The 27,585-nt window shown below is 39.5% G+C and overlaps 1 protein-coding gene across 4 annotated transcripts in view; it reads right to left on the reverse strand.

Moving 5' to 3' along the window:
• Positions 1-27,585, reverse strand: part of arvcfb (ARVCF delta catenin family member b) — a 190,118-nt gene that overhangs the window by 24,688 nt on the left and 137,845 nt on the right. For all 4 annotated transcript variants that reach the window (XM_026320689.1, XM_026320688.1, XM_026320690.1 and 1 more), the window contains 4 exons: positions 22,051-22,234; positions 16,368-16,485; positions 16,086-16,257; positions 12,146-12,217 (listed from right to left, as the gene is read on the reverse strand). In XM_026320689.1, the coding sequence (XP_026176474.1) occupies positions 12,146-12,217; positions 16,086-16,257; positions 16,368-16,485; positions 22,051-22,234 (546 nt within the window). The remainder of the gene's footprint in view (positions 1-12,145; positions 12,218-16,085; positions 16,258-16,367; positions 16,486-22,050; positions 22,235-27,585) is intronic.

Raw genomic sequence — 27,585 nt, forward strand, 5'->3', positions numbered from 1 at the left:
ATAGTTGGTCCAGCAACAGCAAAACAAGGAAAAGGAACAAACTGCTTTCCAATCTGCATATTACATAATATTACTATTTGGCTATTTAGGTGATGCACTTCATTTAAAGGCCATGTGCTAAAGACATTGACTGGCAAGCCAATCTGACAACCTAAATTGAAGACGTACAGACAATTTCTATTATTCAACAGCATCTGGCCAAAATGCCATCCTGGGAGCTGCAATTAGGGGCCAAGCCCTGCTTGTGATCCCTATAAGTTTGCGTTTAGCAGCAACAGCTCTCACAGACACTCATGTCCTTCAGTGTGGAGAGACATGCACGTCTGCTATTGAGCGCATTAGTGTGTATCGCTGTGGGTGCGTGTGGGTTTGTAGGAGTGGAGTGTGTTGAGTGCCTGCTCTCCTTACTCAGGCAAGTCACGTCCTCACCCAGACACAAACGAAACTAGAAACTCAGGCAACTGTAAGAGATCTGCCAGTGAGAAAGAAACAGAGGGGAAAAATAGGTAGAGAGAGAAAGAGATAGGGCAGCCCGCAGAGAAAAGCTGTGGGGGGTGGTGGACAATGTCTCCCATTTCCTGTTTGGCAGTTTTATGCACTCACCTGAGCCTGAAACGCCGGAAAACAAGCATATATTGTCAGTGTCATGTTTTCTCCACAAATTCCAACTCATAGTTCATTCTTTACACATACATCTTTATAGGTGACAGGAGTTTCACAGAGAATTGTGCATTAACAGAGAAAGGGTAAGGAGGAGGTGGATGAGGAGAACGGTGGGAATAAAAAATGATGTGGGGGTGAATGAAGAGAAAGGTGGAAGGAAAAAAGAGCAACAGAAGAGGAAAGCAGGTAGCCAGGCAGCAGGGAGAAGATAAAATAGTGGGTGAGAAAAAAGCAGAAGTAAAAGGGAGATGGATGAACAGCTATGAATGTTATATGATGGATGGGATAGCTGTCTAGAAAATAGTCCACAGACATGGATGTCAGAGCAACAAGACAGTAATATGAGGGAGCCACCTACAATCTACAATAAGAAAATCTGCAGTGCAGCACTAGTTAAATGATATACTCAGCAGTTTAAGGCGGGGTTGGAGGTTGGGTGTCCAGCCTTCAGAAATAAGCCTAGATAATCCTGTAGACTGCTGATGTGTGCGTCTGTGTGTGTGTGTGTGTTTGTTTATTTGTTTGTTTTTTCCTACACTGTGGCCACAACACATCACATTGTTGGGACCAGGCTTCATTGTGGGGGACCAAATACAGGTCCTTAAAAACTTTTTCTGGAAGGGGCCGAGACTGAAGCAGATGAGGAGAATGGGGGTCAGGGGTGGATGCTAGGAATGAAAAGCTTGACAGGACCAGCAATGGAAGTAAACTGATTAATAAACTACCCAATAATGGGTCAAATCAATTCAGTGCTTGAAATCATACACAGCTATAATACAAAACTAGTTTTCAGTAATAAGTAACCTTTGATACTATGTCATAACAGTTTGTGTTTTTTTACTCACAAGGGAGCTATGCTGTGGAGCTAATGGTTATTTCTTTGTTCAGTCTCAGGAGGCCCTCTTGGTTTCCTTGTTCTCCTCTGTTTTGTCTGTCTGTGTGCTAATTAGTCTAAAAGCTTTTCACCTGTGTTCACTAGTTAGTTTTGCCACCTGTTTTCTCTCCTCAGTCTTTAGAGCCTCTACACAGCCACCGTACCGTACAAACACCCACGCAGCTCCCACTTATTTGCCTAATTAAACCGGTCCTCAGGACTGCGTGGGTGGGTACAGACTGACTGGCATTTCTTTGACTTCTCTGCAACTGTTCTGTTGCACCTGTTGGCACAGATAAGCCTTCTTAGTACAAAGAGATCTCAAGAAATTTAATTGAAAACATTTGTAAGTGTGTCCGTGTGTGAACTTTAAGTTGATCTGGTTGTTAGTTTTTGGATTTACCAGCATTTTAGAGTCAATCATTTCTGCACTCATCATTTCAACTTTAATTCAGGTCAGTTAAAGAGGGATAAAAAAGATCCTGAACATCGCTCAGCTGTTTGCACCACAGCCTGACCATTAGCACCTGAACGCCCCATGACTCTAGCTATACTCTACGTATGGAATGCAGGATGAAAGCTGCAATGGTGTTTGACAGTGGAGGGATTTCCTCTTTCAGTGTCAGTGTCAGCACCCATCTCTCAATTACTGCTCCCTCCAGTCTCACTCTCATGAAAAAAAAAAAATAAATAAATAAATAAATATATATAATATATATTCTCACTCTCTGCAACACCTGGACAAACAACACCATCTCAAATAGCCACATAATATCACTCTCATGGTCAAGGGTACAGGGCTTTGTCCTTTATGGGCACATCTGTGTGTGTGAGAGAGATTGACAGAGTATTTGTGTGCAGAAATGAGCTTGTGTGTGTGACAGTGTTTGTGGACAGATGTACAAATTAGGAATTTTGTGTGTGTGTGTGTGTGTGTGTGTGTGTGTGTGTGAGAGCGAGAGAGCGAGAGAGAGCATACAAAACAAATAAAAGGCAGTGAGGTTGAGACGATTTGCCCACGCCAGCTTAAGTGAACCTGTCGTCAAATAAAACAGACATTAAAAGCATTTAAACACATCGGCTGTGAATGTTTTAAAACTGACCAGCAAAAAGCGTTTCATGTCGCCCCCTCTTCACTCTTCTCGCTCTCTTGCATTAATAGACCCTTATATGTTTCTCCTTAGACTGTTTATATTCTCCCTGATTCTACGTATCTCCTTGATGTTGTATAGTCACAGAAATATTACTGGAGTACTGAGACCTTGACATTTTCACTCCTCTGCTTACTTGCTTGCATGGACAGCACAAACTTTCTGTTGCATTTAGATATAGCCATCACTTAAATCCTTAAGATGCAATCAAAAGTGTAAAGCTCACCTGATACACAGGGTAACTCTGATTTTATATACAGAGTCAAACCTGAGTATAGGAACAATTTGACTATTCACTGCCAGGCCTGAACTCCTCTGCTTCATCGTACCCTCTCCTTCAAATGTAGACAAGGACAGCGGACCTTAAGGTGCAATTAGGTGCTGCTGTTTACAACAGTCTAGACTATTTACAACCAATATTTCACATACTGTTTACCAGTAACAGGACAGTGGCAAATTCTGGAGGAGGGTGTTTTTCCCCTCACTAAGCCTCTGTTGTAGCTCCAGCGATGCCAGTCAACGCATCATTAATCTGCTTTTAATTAGATTAAAGCGTCTCTTGCAGAAACAGGAAGCACCGTTCTTATGCCTTGAACGGGGCCAAACAAAGGCTCCAATTGGCAAGTAAATTTCACTGCGCTTCCTCCTACTTCCCTGGAATCGTTCTTGTCTCATAATTATCACATTGCTCCAACTGTGCAGATTTGGGGAGATGGAGGAGGCAAATGACATGGTTAATCATATGAAGAGCCTGATGTTGTTGGCTACTGTGGTTTCACAGCACTTTTTTAGATTCTCACAGAGCCTTGTAGGAGGAGAAATCGGGGCCACTGCTTTATCTGGGGGTGAGAAAAGTTTGGAGAACTTGAGAAACAGTTGATTGCTGCTATCTTAGTAGGTGGAAGTGCTTTTTAAGTTTATGCACTGCCACAGAGGAAGTGCTGGCAATTGGTGGATAAATACTGTCATGATTCAGAACACAAAAATACACATACTAATCTGCAAGAACTTCATTTGACCAACGATGTATAGATCAGCCACTATCAAGAAGATCTCCTAGAAATAGCAAAACACAAGGTGGGCCCACTTCAATAAACCTCTTGTTTCTGTCATTTGTTTTTTTACTAGTCCTCGCCTTATTATCACTCCTTTTCATCACTGCCAGTGTGAACCAGTTCATGGGAAGAGGCTGTTGTAGTTGCGGCAGCTAAAATGTCAGCTACAAGCCACTGGCCACTCACATAATTAGTCCTTTCTCTGTGTCGTGTTTAGTTTTATCGTCAGCAACAAAGGAGGGATGTTAGTGGCGTATGAGGAGTGTCAGGGTAACTGCGGCCCCCGAGCAGGTTCAGTGGATGGTGGTATGCAGTATAAAGACATGACATCATACTTTTCATGCCTGCATGCCTCCTGAACTTTGACAAGTTTCAAAATCACTAGAGCCACTTTTTCTCACTAATGTGATAGGGGGAAGATGACCAGATTATGTTTAATTTTAGCGTTGTTTTTGTTATCATTATCACTGGCCGATTTTTTGCACATTTTAATTAATCGGCATTGGCCGATTTCACTGCAAATTTGGCCGATTTATAGGCAGGCACATCTGCGACTAGCCAAGCGTTGTTGTGGAACACGTGAAGACGTGTTAATACAAGCAGGTTGTCAACACCAGTGCTTAGTGAGCTGAAAAGAGTCCAACAACGGTAAGAAAGTACTTATCTTTCGTTTTTAATTTAGCCTTATACATTTCATTGGTTGAATATGAAGCTACTTTTGGAGAGCGTCTGGTTGTCTGGTCTGTATTGTTAGTTAGCTGTAGTTTAGGCTGTAGGCACGAGTACCAAAACATGCTAACAAGCCCAGCAGCTAAATTATTATAGTCGCATACACACGGCTTCAGCTAATGATGGCTGTTGAAATTGAACCCAGTATGGCAGTATTTCACTCAGCCAACATCAGGGAAGGCCAAGTGCAATATCTGCCAGAAGTTGCTGAGCATGGGAGCAGAAAAAGCAAGGACAAAAAATACTACAAACATAACAATAATACACTTTTTATTCCTGGGCACCTTTATACCTTGTGAGATGAAGGGGGAAAATTAAAATTGGCCAAACAAATCGGCCAAAAAAATCATATATCGGCTATCGGCTGCCCTGATTTCTAAATATCGGCATCGGTATTGGTCAGAGAAAACCCATATCGGTCGACCACTAATTCAGTCCCCCCCAGAACACATTAAGTGGTAAGTGTAATGTAACATCTGTGGCCTTAACTCAAAGGCATCAATTATCTCCCACTGCCATTTGGGGCAGTTGTTCAGCACTGGAAATTTAAATATGAATAATGCACACAAATTGTCTATACTGATTGTTTGGGTCTAGATTTTTGTTTGTATTTATATTCCTGAGATAGAATATCTCTTTGGTCTCTGTTGTTTGTGTTTGTACCCCATTTAAAATTGTCTCATTTGAAAATTATTATGTTAAAATGTAAAAAATAGACCAATAGAGTCACTCTATGTGCCTACAAAGAGACAGAGAATGATATAAGGTGCCAGACAGTCTGGATCCAAATCTGTGTGGAGTGGACACTATGTGTCAAGATAGCAGAGATGTTGCAAGTGAGAAAGAATGTGTGAATGTGCATGAGCATGTGAGGGTGCCAAGTGTTATAAGTTTATGTACATGCTTTTAGTTTGTGTACATGCTTTGTGCTTCATCTGTGTGTGTCTTGGCGAAATGCTTGTGAGCAACCATCATCATTTGGGGTCTCACTTGGTTGTGAAATGTGACAGCAGGAAGTGATGAGGTGGAGGGAGGCAAGGGAGGTAACTGAGTGATGTGTATACTGAACAAAAGGGAAAGTGATTCACCGAAGTGGTCAAGAGGCTGCAAGCTGAGAAGCCAGTAGGGCCAGGAGTCAGCGTTCACTCTCTGGGTGTTAAATTCCACAGCCATGAAAACAGAGAGTGCGTACATCAGACCACTGCTTGTAATGTGGAATATAAATGTTGTATATGCTGCTTTAACTTTCTGTGTTTGCTCACAGTAAGCAAAAACTTTCCCTCCAATTGGGATTGTGCTACTCTGAAGCAGACTTGGCAGCAGCTAATAATGCAAAGATGCTTTACCTTGAAAAATGGATCTGCTTGAACATACTTGTTCTCTGTGGCAGGGCGTTCATCATGCCTTTGGGAAAGGCAATCACTTTTCATGCCACAGCTTCTGTCCCATAGCGATATTACACGGAGGATTTAGAAGAATCAGATTTGTGCCACAGAACCATTAAGTGAAATATTTCTCTTCCCCGTGCTGCGACAAACAACAGAGACAAACAATGAAAATGTACCTCTGGTTTCCTTAAATCAACTGGGCCTCTGACACTTCTCAGACTTCAACAGCTGAGATGCATCAGACAGAGATGACTCCGACAGCAAAACAGTCACTGTTCATTATAATACAAATAGAGATCTCCAGTGGCACGATATCAAAGCTGGTTATACAACACGGTACATAACAGCTCGCACAAGTGTTGTTTGTCAACTCTAAGACCCCTTCGCAAATTAAATGTTCAGCTTGTGAGACAAAGCAGTGAGACGCGTTAACACAGTTGTCGTCTTGGTAAACGCTGCTGTTTTCTCAATTGCTCAGTGTATGTTTGCGAGGCGAGTAAATCTCCCAAGGACAGAGAAAGCACTGAAGTGACAGAGAGCAAGGGAAATAAGAATTAGCAAGTGAGGTTAAAAAAGAAATATACAGCAAGAGGACAAGCTCTGGAAAAGAATGGAATACTTCAGAAAAACAAGACCTTTACTGCTTTGTTGCTTATTGTGGAAATAAATTTTGCAAGAGGAAACAGCACTGACCCACAAAGTTTCTAATCATTACCTCATATTTCCATGCTGGCCTAGGGATAAAAGGTCTGATGGGGATTTTGGAAATTGACAATCAATTAATCAACTTTATTTCAGACTCTTAGGTCCATACCAAAAAAAAAAGAAGAAAGAAAACAGCGACAGAGAAATAACACACACAAAACATGAAATACACGGAAATATACTCAACTCATATATCAACAAAGATCAAAAACCCATATCTGTTCTAGTGTTTCCAAAGACAAGAGTACCTCGTATCACTTTGTGCTGGCTGTATTAAAACCATTATGTTTTGTGATAAATCTGTAAATATAATTCCTCAGCGCTGACTGAAGTGTAGGCACATCGCACGTCACAAAAATATCACTCATCCATCTTGGTCACTTGAATAAAATCCAAGCAAGCCACCTGAAGTCTTCTCAATTTTGTTTTACTATACACTAGGCATACCACAGTTTGAGCTGTATGCAATACTTACTTATGAACCTCACTACAACACTACGTAAAAGTTAGACATACATGAACTCTAGTGACAACTATTGAATGGATTGAAAAGAAATTTCATACATTCATGATCCCTAGATGATGAATTTTACTGAAATAATTTTTTACTGAATCATTTTTATGAAATAATCATTTTTATGAAATAATAACAACACACACTGCTACAAACACACACAACAGAAGGAACATAACAGAACAATGTAAATAGTGGTCAAACAAGTTTGCTCCTTGGGGCATGCTGGGAAATCCCACCAGTCCAACCCCCCAACACATTGGTAAGGTGTGCAGTATACTATAAGTGAACTTATAGACAGTAGTTACACCTTTGCCAAACTGTTAGGAAACGGACTAAGTCATGAGTCATATCACAAGTCCAGTATTGTAGCCAGTGATTTATGTATTAAGAGACCTGCTCCTTTTGTTACTAATATTTCAGTTTAACCCATGTACTATTGACTCTAAGCTATTCCACCCCAAACTACAAAACAAACACTTAAATAGTATGTATAAGGCAAGAATGCTTAATTATACTTAATTTATATCTCTATAAAGTATATCTCTATGAAAATATACACCAACTACATCTAAATACTTTTGTATACTTGTCAAAATAAACCGTATAGCAGTGTAACTACTAGGTAGTATAACTACAAGTACAGGCTGAATATACTGCAATTTTTCTCTATACTAGTCAGTATAAACCAAGTATACTTGGGTGTACTGTTTAGTATATCTATGATAAGTACATACAAAGTAAACTGAAAGCATGTTAGGTTTTTACGGAGAATTGCTTTTACCTCTTCTCTCAGAACTAGGAGCCAAGACCTGCACAAGTGCACACACTTAGTCATCACACATTACGCCTTCTGTCTCCCCCTCCTCCCTCCCCTCACCTGACCTTTCTCCAATCTAAAGGTTTATACTGTGGTTTCAATTAACTGCCGGGAAAACGATTCATCATCTCAGGGGCTGTTGCACTCACTGGATCTTTAATGAAATGCATCTTTTCACACTTCTTAATTACTTCTGCTACAGCCACCCCTCTTTCTCTGGCTCTGTTCCGGTCACCATGAATAATACACTGCCAGTTAACTCTAATGATGTATGTGCCTGCAACAAGTTCCTATTCCAGTCCAACTACAACGACAAAAAAACTCAATCAGTTAGGGTAGACAAAGTGGCCACATAATCAGCTACAAGGACCAGCCAAAACACTGGCAAGATAGGTTCACCACATGAAAAAGCACAGCATTGATTTATGAGATATTGTCAACAGAGTTTCTAATTAGTGCAGAGGAGCAAGTATCAGTGGTCTCCATTTTTTTGGCTCTGTCTGCAGATGTGTCTGCTTGCTGTCAATAATTGCTCTTTTTCAACCTAAATCATGCTGACACTTAGCTTTTATTTTGAAAATAAAGTTTTTAATTTGTTTTATTGGGGTGTCAGACCAACTCAACAACACAATATTTAAGTTTAAGTTAAGTTCCTTCTAAAACAAAGACTACTTGGTTATGGTAATTGAATGACAAGATAAGGTCAATGTTAAAGAATAAAAACACTGGCAGTTGTGGTTACAAAATAAAGCACGTTGCATTTGCTGGGAAACATGGTGCAAACCAAACTAGGTGTTTTGCTGTTGTATTACAACTAATACTACCCGTACTTTTGCTTTTAAGAGAGGAAATGCATTACTGGTAACCTACTTCACTCTGCCTTAAATCAATAGGTCAAATATGGGACTACATTTAGAAGACTAAATCTAGAACCAAAATCTGTCAAGTGGCCAGAAACATAAATCTCTGTCTAATGCTGTGGCCAAAACAATTAACAAACCTTTACTACTACAAAAAAAAAAAAAAAAATCAAAGCTCAAATTAAAATATACTACCGTATTTTCCGCGCTATAAGTCGCACCAGAGTATAAGTCACTTTTAGCAAAAACGGCCTTGTTTAACAGAAAAAAACATAAAGTCACTTCAGTGTATAAGTTGCACTTCTAATTATACTAATTATAGTCTAAATTAGCCTATGAAGAACATAGGCTAGGCATAAGATCAAGCAGAAGTGCATTATGAAATTCATCCGTGTCAAGTAATGTTAAACAACTGCGCCAACATCGGGGTGGGGGGAGACGAAACAGTGTGTCCTCCTCTCTCAGGTTGTCTGAATGTCGACACTCACTCCAAACTGTGTATCAGCTGCAGACTTTACTACCTGCACTTTGAAGTCTGCAGCATAGCTCTTTCTTGTGGGTGGCATTTTCACTTGTGTTACACTAGGAGTTAGAGTTTAGTGTGAACATAAATGTTTTTACTTTAATATTATCTTAAATTGAACCTTCTAACACTTGTGACTACAAATAAAAATAAGTTGCAGGACAAGCCAGAGGAGTAAAAAACAGTGCGACTTATAGTCCAGAAATTATGGTAGTTTTAACTCTCAAAAGATCTTAGTTCTCTTATTCTCTCTCCCTGTGTTTCTTTTCCTATCCATACATGCAAGCAGTAGGATTCATCACTGCTCACTGCCAGGTCCAGCCTGGCCCCAGCACCGACCTCTCTCTGTCCGACATCAGATCAGGACCAGGATACACATGTAATCTCCTCTATCTCCTTTAGTCATCACCACCAAATGAGAGCTGCACTCTCCTTCTTTCTCTGCAAATTCTCCATGGATGACCAGGGGATGCCTGAATCCACACAAACACACATTTTCAAAGACAAACAAGGCACCCAGATGATGTTTATGTTCTCTCAGCCACCAGTGCTTTCACCTCAGATGCTTGTAGAAGCAGAAAAATGGATGAATGTGCTTTAAAAGTCAAAGTGGGTTTTGCGCTGGTGATTAAGCTTATTATCCATGCAACTTGCTTTTGTTATTCACCTGTGTGTCTAGCTAATAAACGTCAAATATGATTTGTCTGTTTGCTAGCAAGAAAATACAGGGTGCTCTTTCCAGCATGAAACCATGCACACATTTCAACTGTGCCTGACATTTAGCCCTATAATGATGATTGCTTTTTCTGGATTCAAAACTTTGAAGGGTGTTGTTTTCATATTATGAAATATAATCACACTGCAGCCGTAGCTTCTATACATCCACAGTCTCTGCATGCCAGCTTAGCCTTTACACATGAAAACCTAGTGAGTGGGAAATATTAATTATCACACTTGGAGCTCATCTCCTTCACTTTACTTCAGGAGTGATAAAAAAGGGCAAAATCAGTTTAACTTGGAAACACAGAGCCATTAATTGGGATCCTGTTTAATGAAGGCCCACTTTTGTGGTGTTAATGTGGCTAATTAACAGTCAAACAGTGCGACTGACATTGAGCGCCTGCCACTAGACAGTGATGAAGGTGCTGATGTGTAAATACCATGTAAGGGTGTGTAACAAGTGCAGAAAAAAAAAATATACACACACACACACACACACACAGATAGATAGAGGCAATAGGCAGTTTCCCTGGGGACAAAGCAGTACTTTTCAAACCTCCATCTGCTGAGTTTGCAAAGTTACCATTGATATGTCACTGATCATATGATGCAATATTTTTATAATTTGCACCAGAGAAAAGCAGGAAAACAATACCAGAGCGATAAACAAATGAGGAGAGGAGAATATCGTCAATGGAAGCACACTTTCTTGGCCTACATCAACTAGGATCGGAGCATCAAACAGCCACATATTTCCCACAAGACTGCATTTAACTCTGGAGGCAAACAGCTAGCCTGCCCAGAGGATAGGAAAGTTCTAAAGGATATCTTTTATTATTGTAGTTTCTCCTAGCTTTTAAGCATTTTTAATACGAGCATGAGATTTTAATTAATTTATAAGACTTCTGAAATATTATTCCTGAGATATAACATATACTTCTCTCACTGCTCCTGTTATAAACCCCAAAAATGTTTGAGTTTTTATGTCTTTGAAATTTTGAGATTTGTACTTTCAGATTCCCATTGTTGTACTGCTTAAAGCACAAAAAGTTTTAAAAGTTTTTAAAAAGTTTTTATTGTCTTCAATGGCTACCAATATTTTGATCGAACAGAAAAACATATAATAATATAGGCTGGACACTAATCCCTGTGATGCATCCATTAGATGGGCCAGTAAGTGTAAGCACATCTCAGTTTTGACTCTCAGTGTTGACTTTCTCTTTGTATCTCAAAACAGACATTCAGGAGAAGCCTATGAGGACTGCATACCCAGAGCAAGATCCCTTTCATCACTTTTGCTTTTCCAGTTTCAAGGGTAATTTCTCTTAAACTGATCTTAGCTCCATTCAGACTTAGGGGAAAGTTCAAACTCAGAATAAAAATGTGATCATCTTCTCAGGAGGAATGGAACCAGGACCATTGTGGGCAGGTCAGTTTTCCTCCAGCTGAGTAACAAAATCCATCAACAAGGACTTGTAACTAACACACAGGCTATATCGTACAATTTAATGAGCTTTAGAGCTGCTGGTAGAGAGATTTGTCATGCTACCTGTTACCTCTAAGTTAAGATAACCTGAAACAGAAGGGGTTTGACATTTTTGCTTGAAAATTGACTGAAATTATGGATCAGCTATCAAAATAGTTGCTGACTTCCTGTTCGTCAACTAACCGTTACAGCTCTAATCCCAACAGAACGTAGATACAATCTGAAGGAAGACTTTATCTACATCACCCTCTATTAAGTCAAGCGGTCACCAGTGAATTATAGCACAGTACAATGCAAGAGGCAAAACAATGGATGCCCTTTAACAAACTTGACAAAACAGTACACAATAACATGTGGCTTTTTATTGTCTTTTGTGTCCCAGTGTACTGCAGTGGTATTTTACAAAGAGATGACTTACTTATGCTCTCACAAGCTTCCAACAATCAACTGTCACATTGGAGCCACAAAACCATCAAACATACCTAAATTACCAGACCACCTCCTGCACTTTTGTTGAACCACACACGACCTGCCTCCAACCATACAAGCCTCATGTCTTATGCAAGTTACTTCCACACTCACGGTCCTCTGGGATATTCTCGCTCAGAACCAAAAGTGTTACCAGAGGGATGTGTAGCTTCATGGACGAAGGCCCACCTTTTGACGGCTCTGTGCGTTTTGGCAGATCCAATGTGTCGTAGCTTTTGTCATTCTCACCATTTTTTCTGCCTGGGTAGAGGAAGGGGGAGAGAAGACAATGTCAATGTCATCTGCTATGACAACTATATTATGACAGACAACATCACAGACACCAGGGTTAGACCAATTTGGGTTTGGAAGGCTAGATCACTACATTTGAGCAGAATATACTTATAATTGTATTTTTTCATAGGAGAATCTCAAAAGCATTAACACCACTAATAAAGCTATATATAGATGAGATATACAATGCTCAGTGTGAAGATGATTTCAGTGAGGTTTGTGCAACATCACACTGATCTGATTGCTAATCTAACATATTGGTCTAATCCAGGTCTACACTACACACCAACACACAGTACAACAGTAATGTTTGCATGTAGACACAATACAGTGAGCTACAAGCATGATATGTACCAACGGACATACAGTATTCACACAGTCTTCTGCACTGGCTATTATACATCTTTGCATACAGAGATGAAATCACATATATTCCAAAGTCAGGCCATATAAGTAAAACCAGACATATATGAACAGTTACATATAAATATAACTGCAGGCACTTGCTTTCAGCAGTCACATACATGTGGTTACCTAGAGTAACTGCAGTACTTCCTGGGTGGCAAAACACCTTGAATAATGCAGTGGCTGCAGGTAAACAGAATGGGGATAGGGTGGGAGGACTGCTGCATAACCAGCCAATGGTCATCTCACATGCAAATGGACAATAGGGAAGTGAAATTTATGCTCACTGGGGTCGGGGTAAGAGGAAGTTTAATGCACTCCCTCTGGGCTGAACCCTCACTTCCTTGCAGGAAACAAGCTTATATATTTAAATTGCCTAAATCAGGGTTAGAGGATATTGGGTTTTAATGTGCAAGATGATATCAGCTAATTAGTGCTGTCTTCATCTTAGATGATATAATGGATTGATATTGTTGTAGTCATTGAAAGCTCTATCTGAATCATGAATGATTATAAAATGCAGCAATATTTTATTTTAAGTTCTCACAATTAAGTTCAATGCAGCATAATAGTACAAGCATAATTGCAAACTTTCACATTTTCTGCATTTCTAATTCTATTCAGTGTGTGGCCACACTTTTCTTTTTCTTAAAAACTCCTACATGGGTCTTTAAATGTTCATTATCGAGTGTTGAACAGTATTATTGACCGTGTTCTGGTGCGCATCGTGGTGTACAATCAGAGCTTCACATTGGTTGTTCTGACCACTTTCATTCCTTACAGGAGCTAAACTAACTGACGTCCACACCTAGCTTTGTTGTCTATCCACAGACTTGAGAGAGATATCAGTCTTATCTAACTCTTGGCAAGAAAGCAACTGGGAGACTTTTCATAGTGTCAAACTATTTTACTTTAGAACCTTTCTGACCAAACAACTTTCTCTTGGCTACAACACTAACCCCCTCTACATTCTTGCAGGATAGCTTGTTTTGGTCCAAAATGTTGAATGCTGGCAGCTTCAATCCCAATATATTTTGGTATCAATCATTCATATGATTCAACTTCTCTACACACAGAAACAAACACACACTAACAGGGTGTGCAGCAGAGCTTGACATTTGAACATAGACACACTACAAAGATATCCAAGCTGAAAGGCCATTTGGGATTAGCTTTATCTAGAGTCTAAAAGGACATTATCCAAATTCAATGATGGATCCAGACAATAATGATTTTGAGGATAGATTTTTAGATGTCGGTGCTATTATTGCATCTCTGACTTTATTTGTCAAGCCCTACTTAACAACCTGATAAAACTGATGGGCTTACCTGTTCCACCAGGTACCCCGTTTACCTTTCACCTATTTTACAAGACTGAAGAACAACTAATTCTAATAAGCTGTGAAGACTGGGACAGGTGGCGTCTGTAATACTCACTGCTATGGTAGGAAGGTAGGTAGTTATGGGAGAGTGCATGTGGAACGAGTGAAACACCCCAGTTTTCTGAAGTTCTTGGAACGTTCAGGTTTTTGGATGACACTCAATACTACTTCTAACTATACTCTAGAGCCAGGGAGAAGGAGGAGGAGCAGAGGGGTGGGGTGGGGGGGGGGGGGAGGAGTACGAGGAGGACAGCTGAAGTGAGAAAGGTTGAATGGGGGGCACTCACCTTGATTAAACCACTCCTCTATAGTTAGCCAAGGAAGCAGCAGCAATGCCAAAAAAACACAAAGCAGGGAGAAGAGAGAAGAGGCATGGTGAAAAAGATGTGTGTCTGCATGTGTCTGAGAAAGCTGTGCAATACATGTAAACAGTTTTTCACAAAAAGGAGTCATCATTTTCTGTAGAGAATGTGACAGAGTGAAGAGCATGAAGAAAACAGCCAGAAAGAAGCAGGAAACAGAAAGAAGTAGGGAGCAAAGAGAGAAGGGGGGGAAGAGAACCTTTGAAATATAAAAGAGGCACAGTAAAAGCCATTAGTAACCTATGTCCAGGTGTTTCAAAGAGTTGGCATCAGTGTGAGGGCTTTTAAGAAAGAAAGGGGAAGGGAGAAAGAAATGTCAGAAGTGTGAACGATAATGGGAGGAGATACGAAGATAACCCAGCAAGTGAGAAAATGAGGAATGAATGTAAAAAAACAGAAAAATAAGGTAAAGAATCATCTTCCACTGGGAGGCAGGAGGACAGGGTAGAGTCACAGTGGAACATATACATAAAAACAGCACAAACAGCCAGGTTTTATAAGCGCTTCATTAAAGTCATTGCGTGGGAAGAATAGAAATGTGCTCAAAGAGATGGAAATAACAGCCAAGAATCAGACTGGTTAATAGCTAAAACAAAGCCTGAGCTGCTAAGTGTGTGTTGATCATAATGCTATATTTTATACTGAATGTGACATTAAAGTGAAGAGAAGCCCAAACTTAGCCTACTTAAGGTAACAAATTACTAAGCATCTTGCCGACAATGCTCCTTAAATACCTGCCTCCATGCTCCTTTATAGCTGCATTTAATGTTTCTGTACCATGAGCCTCTTTTTTCAAAATGTCTTCAGGGTCTGCAGCAGTTAACACAGCTTGTTTTTCAATGTGTGAACGTACTCACATGGTTAATTGGTTTCTTTACAATCTCTACACATGTAAGCTACTGTGTTGTCCTGACCCCTGGCTCGAAGGATTCTCCAGTGAATTGTTAAAAGTCAAGGGTCATTTGCTGCTAGTCAAACCTCACTGGTTAATTGATTAATGACGGCCATTATTGCGGTACAGCAGGGAGATAACAGTGTCGTTTAGCTAACAGCCTGAGAGAGCGCCGATTCAGATGTTGCTAACAACACATACACGGCAAATCTGTTAAGCAGAGACATTAACGACAAAAAACTCCTGACACAGCAGACACCGCCATGATAGACAGCCATTACTGAAGTCATTTTAACAGAGCTGACGTCTCAGCATCCTGTATTAAAGGTAACAGGTTACTGTGCCTCTTTAACTGCTTCATTTACACTATGCTGTATCTTTACACTTCATGACTTCATGACTTCAGTCCTTATTTTAAAAAGTGGATACCCATCCCTCTATCCTTATTTCAAAAGAATGGAAATAGCTACCGCCAATATTTCAGTGTTGTTCTACATCCTACAGATATTGTGACAATTGAGAAGGCAAAAGATGAAATCAATAATTTGGACTATGAAAAGAGTACATGCAGGTCCTATGAATGATTTCAGCAAAATGTTCTAGAAGAAACTTACATTACACGGACTGTGCATGTTATGTGATGAAATTAATGTCTTTTTTTCCTAAATGTTCCACTACTTTCAATTTTGCAGTGTATTGCAGTGTAGATGTCAGTGTAGGCAGAAATTTCAGTGGAGATCTTCAAATGTATGAGTCAGATTTTTTGTGATCTTTTTCCTTTTAATGCCTCTCACCTTTGGCCTTCTTGCCACCAAAGCAGCCAGCATCATCCTTCTTCTTCCTCTGTGGTCCTGTTGAACCAGGGGCCTGTAGCACTGATGGGTCCTGGAACTTTTCAGCCCCTGGCACCTCTTTGTGGACATGGTAGGAGAGGTTCCTCATAATACACACACAGTTCTCCACAGACTAGGGAAAAAGAGGCAGAGGTAGTTATTTACAAGTATGTCTGTGTATATCATAGGTACATTGATATATATTAATATCAGTTTTAGTGAGTGAGCCAGATGTTATCCTACTTTATTGTCCATGTCTTTCTTCCCTACAGCTGACTGGAGAGCGTGCAGCAGGGCATCCACCAATCCCTCACATTCCCTCAGTCTGCGCCGAGCCTCTGCCCCATCTGAGCTCACATTCCTACATGAGCAAAGCCAAACACAGACACACTGCAAGTAAGCATGAGTGAGGCATGTAGAAGAGATTTAACCAGATATAACTGTACTCTAGATAAGGCAGAATGTAGCTGTCCTGAATTTGCAGTAAAAACCTGCTGTCTGCAATGTCTGCCGCTTTTCTAAACCTTTATCTTTATAACCTTAGGCATAGTTTAAAGGTATTTTAAGGTCAAATTAATGTCTATTTGCAATTAAACAAAAAATGCAGCTCACGAACAGGGTATAAAAACCAAAAATCATACACAACATTGTGACAAAATGTCTGGTAGATAAAAAAAGCCCTAAATCCGTCTAAACCAACCATGTGATTGTGTTGGTTCACATGAGACCCATGGCCTTTATCCTCCCTGTCTGTACCAGAAGTACAATGTAATAAACCAAGACTGCTTAAGAAAATGATAAACATAAATTTCATTTTAGGCACAAAGGGAAATGCCATCTCTGTTACATCAGCCAGCGCCCTGAGCGCAGCTCCTCAAAGCACAGCAGAGCTGTGGCAGTCTTAGTGCTTCTGTCTGACTGACTGTGAAAGGAAAGGCTTTAAAGAGGGTTAAGGGATAGCTGGGGCTCCCCGCTCCTCACCAGGGACTTCATTTTTGAGGGCTTGCAACCCACATAATCCCATTAGCCGACCTCCAGTTAGTCCTGTGGAAGAGTGGCAGCCTTGCAAGGGTAAGCAGACCTGTAGTGCTTTATTGTGCTGTGCGGACTGTACCACATATCACCTCCACACTACTCGTGTGGTTGTTAAGCTGAACAACAAAGAACTGCTGAACTACATAGTCAGACTGCACTGTAATTGAGTGATAGTAGAAGAACCCTTCTGTGCTCGCTAATTACTCATTTAAAAGTCAGTATGGACACAGACGTCCATTACTGACCACAATGAGCAGAACTGCATAGACACAAAAACACGTACAGTATATGAGAATTTCTACCATTTGTTACGCTATGAGGAATGAATGTATTATGTTGTTACGTCCGTTGTAGATTTATTTAACAGGAGTGTTTTTAGGGGACAGACAGAAGCATTTTATTGTCAGCTGTTTCATTTTCAGGAGTCTTTCAGCTGAAGGTTTATGGACAGCACATCTGTCAGGGGAGGGAATGCGTGCTATCGTCACGGGCAGGTTACCTGTGAGTGAAATAATTCTTAAGGTCAATACAATATGTGCTGATGATTATTGACACATCTGGCAACTTGCTCATTGTATTTATAAACTTTCTCTCATTTTGGTCAGCTCAGATACAGTTGTCTCAGTTTGTTCTAAGGACTGATAGCCATTGTTTCTTCTGTTTACACAGACAACCTTCTGTGGTTTTCACTGAAAGTCACAAGTAAACCAAGAAAAATCACATGCTGGAAAGTGATTGAAGTGAAAAAATCTCAAGGCCAGCCCTAGAGGAAATATAGTTCTCCTCAAAAGGCACAAGGTCTATTATTATTAGAATTATTATTGTTGTTGTTGTTTTTAGACCCTTCTGCTTTGCAGTGTGCTATCCTTGTTTATTTACCATTTTTGGTCTCAATATGTCTGAAAGAGTGAGGCTGTGAAGAGCATTTTATTATTTCAGGTTAAAAGAATTAGCGCGTGTGTATTCAAACAACACATCACTGTGATCTAGATGTGTCTGTACTGTGTCTGCATTATCAGATAAAGTGGGTGTGAAGGTCAATCAGGTCCATGTGGTCTTCAGAGGACGATAGAGCAGTTGGGAGTTATAGATTGAAGCAGGACTGATGGAGATGGATGGAGACATTCCTGACCTCTGCTATCGTTCTGCATGGTCAACATCAACACTGAAAACCTTATGTGTGCCTAGGGAGTGGATTATCCTTTCAGGTTTATCACATCTGATTCCATTTCAGCTTATTCAGTCACATTCTTGAATTTATTGCTATTATTAATCAAATTTAGGCAGTTTAGTTAGTTGATGGAACAGTTTATGTTGATTATGAAAAGTCATCTTGATCTTGAGAAATATGTCATGTGGTAATTTCTGCCAATCTGACACCAGCAATTATTCCTGTGATGTGGGGGCTATACTTTATCACAGTTATGCTTTGACCTAAATGCTAATATCCAAGTGCTAACATGGTGGCAAAGACATTGCAGCTATACTATTGTTAAAGTTTTTACCATCTTAGTTTAGTGTGTTATGACAAAACTAGCCAATTAGCAAACTCAGTGACTTGGTCATGGTGGCAGATTTTTTGATTTAACCTGAAGTGAAAATGAATATTAGAACCAAATTTCAGGACAACCATCTGTAATAGTTGTGCCACCATGTGGCACTATAGTTTTAACATAACATTATCCACAGTAGTAAACCTTTACCTGTGATTTGACATGTGTTAAAGACTACATGTGTCAGCATTAATACAGATGTAAGCCCAGAGCTGACAGAACAATCGAAAAGCACATCTATATCTATTCTTCTACTGGGACCAGGTCCAATTCAGAAACAGCCCTTGATGCACAACCCTGTTGTCTACCTCTACACCCCTCAACACACACACATACACACAGTTTCCCCTTCTTTCCACAGCGTAAACACTGTAAATAAGCCGGCCACTATCGACAGAGGAGGCCATTATAATAAAACTATCCCCGGCTTTATTAAGGTGTAAGCTATGTCTCTGTTGGCGTGAGTAAACAGATTTTCTTTGGTATCAGCACTTCTCCCCAGTGCATAAACCCTGCGTCTAGGCAACTGCAGGCTTGGTTACAGTTACCATGGAGACATATCCTGATCAGCACCATCTGCATCTACGATCTAGGGAACAAAAGCGATGGAGAGATAATGTAATATGTGACAGCAATGAAAAATCTGGCATTAAAGGTGATGAGGTTTGGATAGAGTGTTGGGGGGTAAAAGATGAAAATATATATGCACCAATAGGAAACAAGGAGCATGGCAGATAATGAAAGACATCACAGGAAAGACTAAGGGAAACAGTAAGAAGCAGAGAGAGCATGTTTCCCACTGTGGCCCTGATGCTAAATTCCATGACTTCTCTATGACTTTCCTCAGCTATATCAGAGCACTTTCATTTATTCCCTCTTGGTTCGTTAATGCTGCTCTTCACCTCAAAAAAATCATCTACAATCACAAGCATGTTTTCACACTTTGTACAGTCAGAGAAAAATAACTGTAAACCATCTAATGCAATGCAATAATTTATGAAACACACTGGTAATTCCTGTCAGAGCTGGATTTGGATGTTATATTGTTCTGGATCTTAACCAGTGTCTGGTGCAGGAGACGTTCTGCATGGGAATACAGTCTGGATATGTCTGGCCAGGCCAGGAGGAGACATCAGACACAAACACACATGCTGTCTTACACTTTACTTCAATCTGTCATTGTAATTGGAAGCCAAAATCACAGACTTGGGCATGATGGGAGAAGTAAAAGGATACATAAAAGGGAAATCTACTTGAAAGGTAATAATAGGAATTCTGAATAGTTGCACTCAAGTTGTCATACTCTATGTATAGCAGTATTTAAAAGACTAAAGGAGAAAGGTGCACTGGACTTTTGCATGATATACAAATGGCCTTCAATTTTTGCATAACCTTGAAAACTGCACGCTGCAAGTAACAGATATGTTTATCCATTAATCTGCCAAGTATTTTCTTAATTAAATGCTTAATTGTTTTGCAGATGAAATGTGAAAAATGCCCCTTACAATTTTCAAAAACCAAAGGTGATAGCTTCAAATCAAGTTTGCTTTGACCAAATAATAATAACCCAATGTTAAGGTTACTGTCAGCAAAAAAAAAAAAATTCAGCTGCAAATCATCAGAATCAAAATCTCCATAAATGACTTAAACTAAATGAATTAGTTATCAGAATAGTGAATATACATATTTATATTAATGTTGTCAGATGAGAACAAAAGTGATTTCATTAGAGTTAGTCTTGGCTAGGTGATCCTACTGTTCCTTATACAGTCACTTGACAACAGAAATAGAAATATGTCAATGTGTTACATAACTGTTCTGACACTCTAAAGTGACCACAGAAAGTCTGAATGAAATCTCATCAACACAGGAGCTGATGTGTGGATCAAGCCCTCATGGCTAACTGTGTGCATCCACTGGGAAATAACACTGTGGGTTGACAGCATGAGGTGAAATGTAAGATTGTCTTCTGGATATAAATAGAACGATGGACACAAGGACTATATTTTGTGTGGTCTGACAGTCCAGCATATGTTCAAACCATTCACTGGTTTCATCCGGTGACATTCAGTACATCCAGTGACTCTCTATCACCCAGTTACTGCTACCTTACCTCTGTGAAGAAGTGGGGCCTGTTTTCCAGGTAACACTTTTATTAGCCAAGAGCAATGTCCAGAAACTAGTTTGCAAAGACTGTCAGGGCCTTAATGTTATGTCTTATTTTACAGAATGTGGATGTACAGAAGGGATTTACATGACCTCAGGCATTGAGTTTGACTCTGGGCTCAGTCTTAAAAAGCTTAAGACTAGCTTCATTTGTGTGCTTATTTAATTGTGACTGCTTTTTCAGTTAGTCAGTCAATTTTCAGCTAATTAGCCTCAGGGTGGAGTGATACCAAGGTTACAAAGCCCATATTAGGAGGGAAAAAGACGAACAGAATACAAACTTATTCCTAAAATACAATACATGGATGTGAGGGCAGAAGCTTGGGGAATGTCCCTTTTATGTTTTGCTGAAGTCATCCAGCAATCCTGGAGCAGACAGACATCCAACATAGATTAAATACATACAGATACATTCCTGAACAGGAAGCACACAGCATCTGCCACATCATAAATTCTTAACACCCAAAGAACTTAAACATGACTCTGGCTCTGGGTTGACAAGAGCACATATGTAGTCTCATATACGTCACACCTGTCCCCAGCTACAACTGCTGTCTCATTAAAAAACAAACTCTTAAGGCCCTGGGTGTGTTAGGATCACCTCTTTAAAACCCAGGACAATCTTTAAAATGTGTCCACATGTTGTGAACCTGAATTCATCTGCCACCAGTCTCCACTGTTTTGCCTAATATTTATCTGATTTAAACCTGGCTTAATTCAGAAGCTCTTAATCTGCCTAAACTACAAAAGACAGTATTGAAGCTTACATCTATCTAAGGCAGACACATTTTTCATATCCATTATTCAAAAGTTATGTGATTAACTCCTTGTTTAAATTGCTGTTTGCTTTTTTGGTGCAATTCCCAGTTCAGACTTTCATAATCAGGTGGGCTATAAAATGAACATAGTAATACCTGCCTACTTTAGTTTCTTAGAGCACAAGGTGAAATTGTCAAATGCCTTGTCTTACCCAAGCTCCAGTCACAATTAACACATTAAAAAAAGCATGAAATCCTTACCTTTTTTTTTATTACTAAAATAGGTAATGGATTATCAAAATAGATGACCCAAATGTAAATGAATAATGGTGTCATTTCTCTTTCTGTGGTTGAGATATTCTATAAAAATCAATGATCAATGATCTGTATAAAACACTTTTGGTTTAACCCCACCTGAGGCAGCCAGAGGTATTCTTGAAGACAGTGGTCCACTCTGCATCACGGGGTTTTGAGTCCTCATTGGGCTCATGTTCCCACCCAGAGTGGGGGATGATGACCTCGTTGGTCATGGTCTGCAGGCCGTGGTTGATGATCACCATCTTCAGGGGTTCATAAGACGACAGATTCCACAGTGTTCCTGCAGGGAAGAATAAATTATTAAAAAAATTTTCAAGAGGATACTGAAAGGGGGAAAGAAAAAAGTGATTCACAAAGAGGATTATGAAAAGAAATATGGATTTATGCAGAGAGATATTTGAAGAAAGAAAGATTGGACAAGACTGCAATGGACTGGTGACCTGACCAGGGTGTACCCCTGCCTTTCACCCAAAGAGAGCTGGGATAGGCTCCTGTGACCCTAAACAGGAATAAGTGAGTATAGATAATGGATAATGGATGGATGGATGGATAGAAATCAAAGAAGAGGTAGAATGAGGAAGGTTTTGGGGCAGGGCTTTAGAAACTGGTGGAACATCAAAGAAAGTGACAGGACGTCAGGAATATAGGTGAAGGATGAGAGGAAACGTGATGAAAGTCAAAACCACATTTATACAATCCAGGTTAGGGTTATTCCTGTTTATCTTATGATGTATGTGTGCATCAATTTATTGGTAGCTCTTGACACTTAAAGGCTCTGGAGGTACAGATTACATTAATAGTAAATGTCTAAAATCAAAAAGCCTTGACCCAGGGAGCAGGCCCCAATAATGAGTAAATTATCCTACACATTCAGATGAAGCCAAAACTAGTTAGCTGACTATCACCAGACACCATCTGCCCTTTGATTGTCAAGAGAAAGTTTTTATATATCTCAAGTTTTACTTAATTTGTCTTCCAAATAATCCAAGTACAAGGAAGAGCTTTTTTTTTTTGTATACCTCTCTCTATAACAAGCAGTTTTATACTTCTGCCAAAAACAAAAGTGTGCATCCTGAAGTTTCACTGTTTCAACAGAGACAGGCAGGCAGACAAAATAGAGAGGATGACATTTTTGGCAACATAGCCAGGCAGCCAACCCGATCAAAAATAAGAATCCTCAGCATCGGACGGGTTTTCACACAGACACATGGAAGCTGTGGAACGAGGCAGCCTTCTGTTTAAGGAGAACAAAGATGTCACACCAAAAAGTCTGTGTTTGACATAGTCTGGCTTTCTGTTTTTATTAACCCATGGCTTTTTAACCTTTGACTTGGTTTCTCATCACTTATCAACCTAACTGGCACCCTTAAAGTTATACCAAATTAATTAGCTGTTCCTGCTTACAATGTGCCTAAGGATGTATAGCCGACTGCTGACTAAAATAACTAAGTTTCCGTTGCATGCACCCGCACAAGTGCCCATGACACATATCACTAACGCACACATGTACATCCACAGCCAGTGATACCCTCTATCCCCACAAAAACAGACCATTGATGAAGCACTGGCGCTGTTATACTTCCATGCTTTGATCTTTAAAACTCTTTCTGTACATTTTCCAGATGGTCAATATTTCCTAAGTTAAATCATGCTCTCAGCACACAGGGAAAAAAAAATATCTCGCCGGACGGGCCTGAGCTAAAAATAACTCTAGTCCTTCTGGTCTGGTTATGCCTGAAGAAAACTGCTTTCCTTCTCTGAGACATTGAAAAAATAAGAAAAAACACATTAACTAATCCACATACTGTGTTATAATTTATGACTGAATGTAGCTCATAGCCTTTATGCCTCCTCCTTCACATCTGTATAGTAACTGAATTACCAAACCAAGGAGAAACTCTGTACCTCTATTACTGCTGTGTTTACAGTGCGTGACTAGACTGACTTTCTATGCGGCGAGGGTACCAGGCTACCAGAATCAGACTGGGAAGCTATTAGATGTGTAAGCTGGCTCCAGTCTAGGGAACATTCACACACAAATCCAAGGTGTGACTCATGTAACTGAACACACACTAAAGCCTCAAGCCAACTTCATATAATCCTGTGTGTTTAACAGTGTGTTTATGGGACATTAAATGTGCTTATTGCAGGGACACATTCAAACATTTTGTGCAGTGTGGATGATCTATTGTAACAACATTAAATTCTTGACCAGAAATGATCGACCAGACCATAGACAAAGAACATATCTATGTTACACCCTAAACTCAGACTAATTCACATAGTTTGTTCAATACATCATGAGAGTAAACATTTCCTTGCAGACCGTCCCTAAATCCCTAAACAATCCATGCTCAGGTAATTACACTGTTTAATTTTGTGCTCCATGTATTTAATGTCAATTTCATACCTTTACAAATTCAAAATAGATTTTTTAACACAGACTATCATGGTACATTAAAGTTGGATAAGATTTTATTGAGACGTAGAGATATTCTTCCATCGGCATAACAGAGGTTCTGACTGAAAGAACAGACATACTGTTCTTACTTAGACGTGTTTATTTTTACAGTATATATGTGTCTCCTGAGATCTACCCGTGGATCACAGAGAGATTTTATTGTAGTTCAGGCAGCTTTCGTGTAACCCTGATGATTTCCTGTCCCTGTCTACACTTATTGCACATATATGTACCATACTTAAAAATAACAAAATACAACATGTGATTGTTGCTCCAGACATCTCTTCCTACTGAATAAAAGTTTGTACATGCAAACACACATATGCACACCTGTAAACAACCCTTTTTGCACAAATACAGTAGAGCGAGACATAAAGACAGAAATATATAGTTCAATACCAATGGGTCTCTTTGTGGTACGTTGGTCTCATGATGTTTAGTCTTTGGTAAATGTTTGTAGCACCCTGACTGCAGATTTCCCCCAGTCTATTTTTAAACAGGATCAATTCTGTAATTTATTCCAACTAAATGCATCAGAGAGGAAGTATCACCATCAGGGCATGAATCACATTAATAGCAAAATGTGCTCTTGTGGCATGTGTACTCGGTCGGGTATGATGACAGCTCTACCTAACATTAACACTTGCCCACCAGGCTGACAACTTGATTACTTCCACTGTTTTGTCATTAGCATCAGTTTAAGATGTGACAGGCAACATTCAACATGCAGTCAACACATGAGGAAGCAGTTAGCAACGTGAGCTTAAGGAGCTTAAGTAAGACCTGACCAGAAAAGAAAACCTGTCTGAAGTCTCATTGTCATACACCACATAGAAAATTATTAGTACTCACAAGCTTATTTGAGGACTCTGCAATGCACCACAGGAGGAGCAATAAAGACACAGTACAATAACAATCCACAAATTTTATTTCTGTGATATGAACAGTCATATTTAACAGTCAAACCTAATGTAAAAGCCTTTTGTGAATGTCCAGCTATTAGATTAGTGACAGGGTTATTTACACACCTCTTCTTGAGGATGTTCAGCCCAAAACTGCCTGAAATGTACTTGTGGACATAAAATATAAAGAACACTAGTGTCCATCTTTGACTTGTAGGGGATCATATTAACCTCAGCACCAACAAGCCTTGATCGACTGAGCCTTAATTCAAAAACTACCATCCAACCATGCAAACTTTCTCTGTCCCCTCAAGCTAGTATTCCAAATGAAACACTGCTCAGGCTGGTAAAATCAGTCAGCTCAGCACTGATCACATCTGCCAGAGGGGAAGAAAAGCCATGTCTTTGCCGTGGCTGTGATCCATCAAGTACGACAGGCACACAGCCCACAGACACAGCGTTATTTAAGATGACAGAGTGCTATGGAAGTGACAATCTCCATCCCACGTCCTGCCACTGTTTCAGGCCACTGACTCCCTATCAGGTTTAGTTCATTTGCTGTCCTGTGTCAGCTTGTCAGAGGTGGGTGTGTTAGGGATGTCCTGCCATCTTCTGGGCCTGAGGCGGATACCATGCCTTCATGATGTGAAAGGCTTACATTTTACGCCTCATAGAAGCATAACTTTATGGCATCTGATTTTATTAATTAGTTAATTATGTCAAATTATTAAATAATTATAGGATAATAAATTATACAAAAACATTTGAAATGTGTGCATTTAAAGGACTAGTGCAACATTTTGGGAAATTTGTGTGTTCAGATTTTTTAGGAGACATAACCGGTTGCTGCTTAGTTTAGTTTAGCAACTACAATGGATACAATGGAGGTAAACAGCTAGCCCTCATAAAACTCAACTTCTCATTTTGACATGTTATTTTTTTGTAGAGATTAAATACGATATAAATTTTGCAGGAGCTGGCAGACAGGTTAGCTATTCAGCTGCTGGCTCTAGCTTCATATTTACCACACAGATACCAGAGGGACAACAGTCTTCTCATGGAACTATGGACATGAAACAAAATGAGTGTACTTCTCAAATGGATCAATTAGTCTAGACCTAGTTTTAAGGAAGTGAGCCACTGATAATAATACCTAAACCTCAGTCGATCAAGAAATGGAACCAGAAACTTGGATAGTAATTACTAGAATCAGGTACCTGTCGTGGATATGAGAAGGATAGGACTTACTACTGCACTTTCAAAAAGGATGGTTATTCAAGTGTGCTATTATGATAGGACTAATTCTTTTAAACTTAAAATAGGATATGGTAGTATGCCATCAGTTTACTTTGTATATACTTATCAAAGATATACTAAACAAAATGTTAACTAAGTATACTTGGATTGTACTGAAGTATACAGAAAATCTGCAGTATATTCAGCCTGTACTACATATACTTTAGTATACTTGGTTTATATTGACAAGTATACAAAAGTATATACATGTATTTGGTGTATATTTTCATAGAGATATAGTATAAGTTATTGTTATACTTATAGTATACTTATAATTATACTTATAGTATAAGTATAATTAAGCATTCTTGCCTTATACATACTATTTAAGTGTTTGTTTTGTAGTTTGGGGTGGAATAGCTTAGAGTCAATAGTACATGGGTTAAACTGAAATATTAGTAACAAAAGGAGCAGGTCTCTTAATACATAAATCACTGGCTACAATACTGGACTTGTGATATGACTCATGACTTAGTCCGTTTCCTAACAGTTTGGCAAAGGTGTAACTACTGTCTATAAGTTCACTTATAGTATACTGCACACCTTACCAGTGTGTTGGGGGGTTGGACTGGTGGGATTTACCAGCATGCCCGAAGGAACAAACTTGTTTGACCACTATTTACATTGTTCTGTTAGGTTTCTTCTGTTGTGTGTGTTTGTAGCAGTGTGTGTTGTTATTATTTCATCCTGTGCTGTGTAGTCAATTAGTCTTATCCAGTTATTTTTACCTTGCACCATAAATGTAACTGTCATTGTGATACATGTCCTGCCCTTTTGTTGAGTAGAGGAGCTGTTTTTGTGATTTTACTGAGCTTTGGGCTTGTCAGAATTACCAGGAGGTTAGTTTTCTGTCCAGGACAGTATTTGTCGTAGTGTAGTTGCAGTGCAAAAACAACAAAGTAAATTAATTTCCTTGTTCTATACTAAAAAAAAGGTATGAGTGTTATTTAACTAGCAAACTAATGCATATAT

The sequence above is a fragment of the Mastacembelus armatus genome, chromosome 9 (assembly GCF_900324485.2).
Source record: "Mastacembelus armatus chromosome 9, fMasArm1.2, whole genome shotgun sequence".
Classification (NCBI taxonomy): Eukaryota; Metazoa; Chordata; class Actinopteri; order Synbranchiformes; family Mastacembelidae; genus Mastacembelus; species Mastacembelus armatus.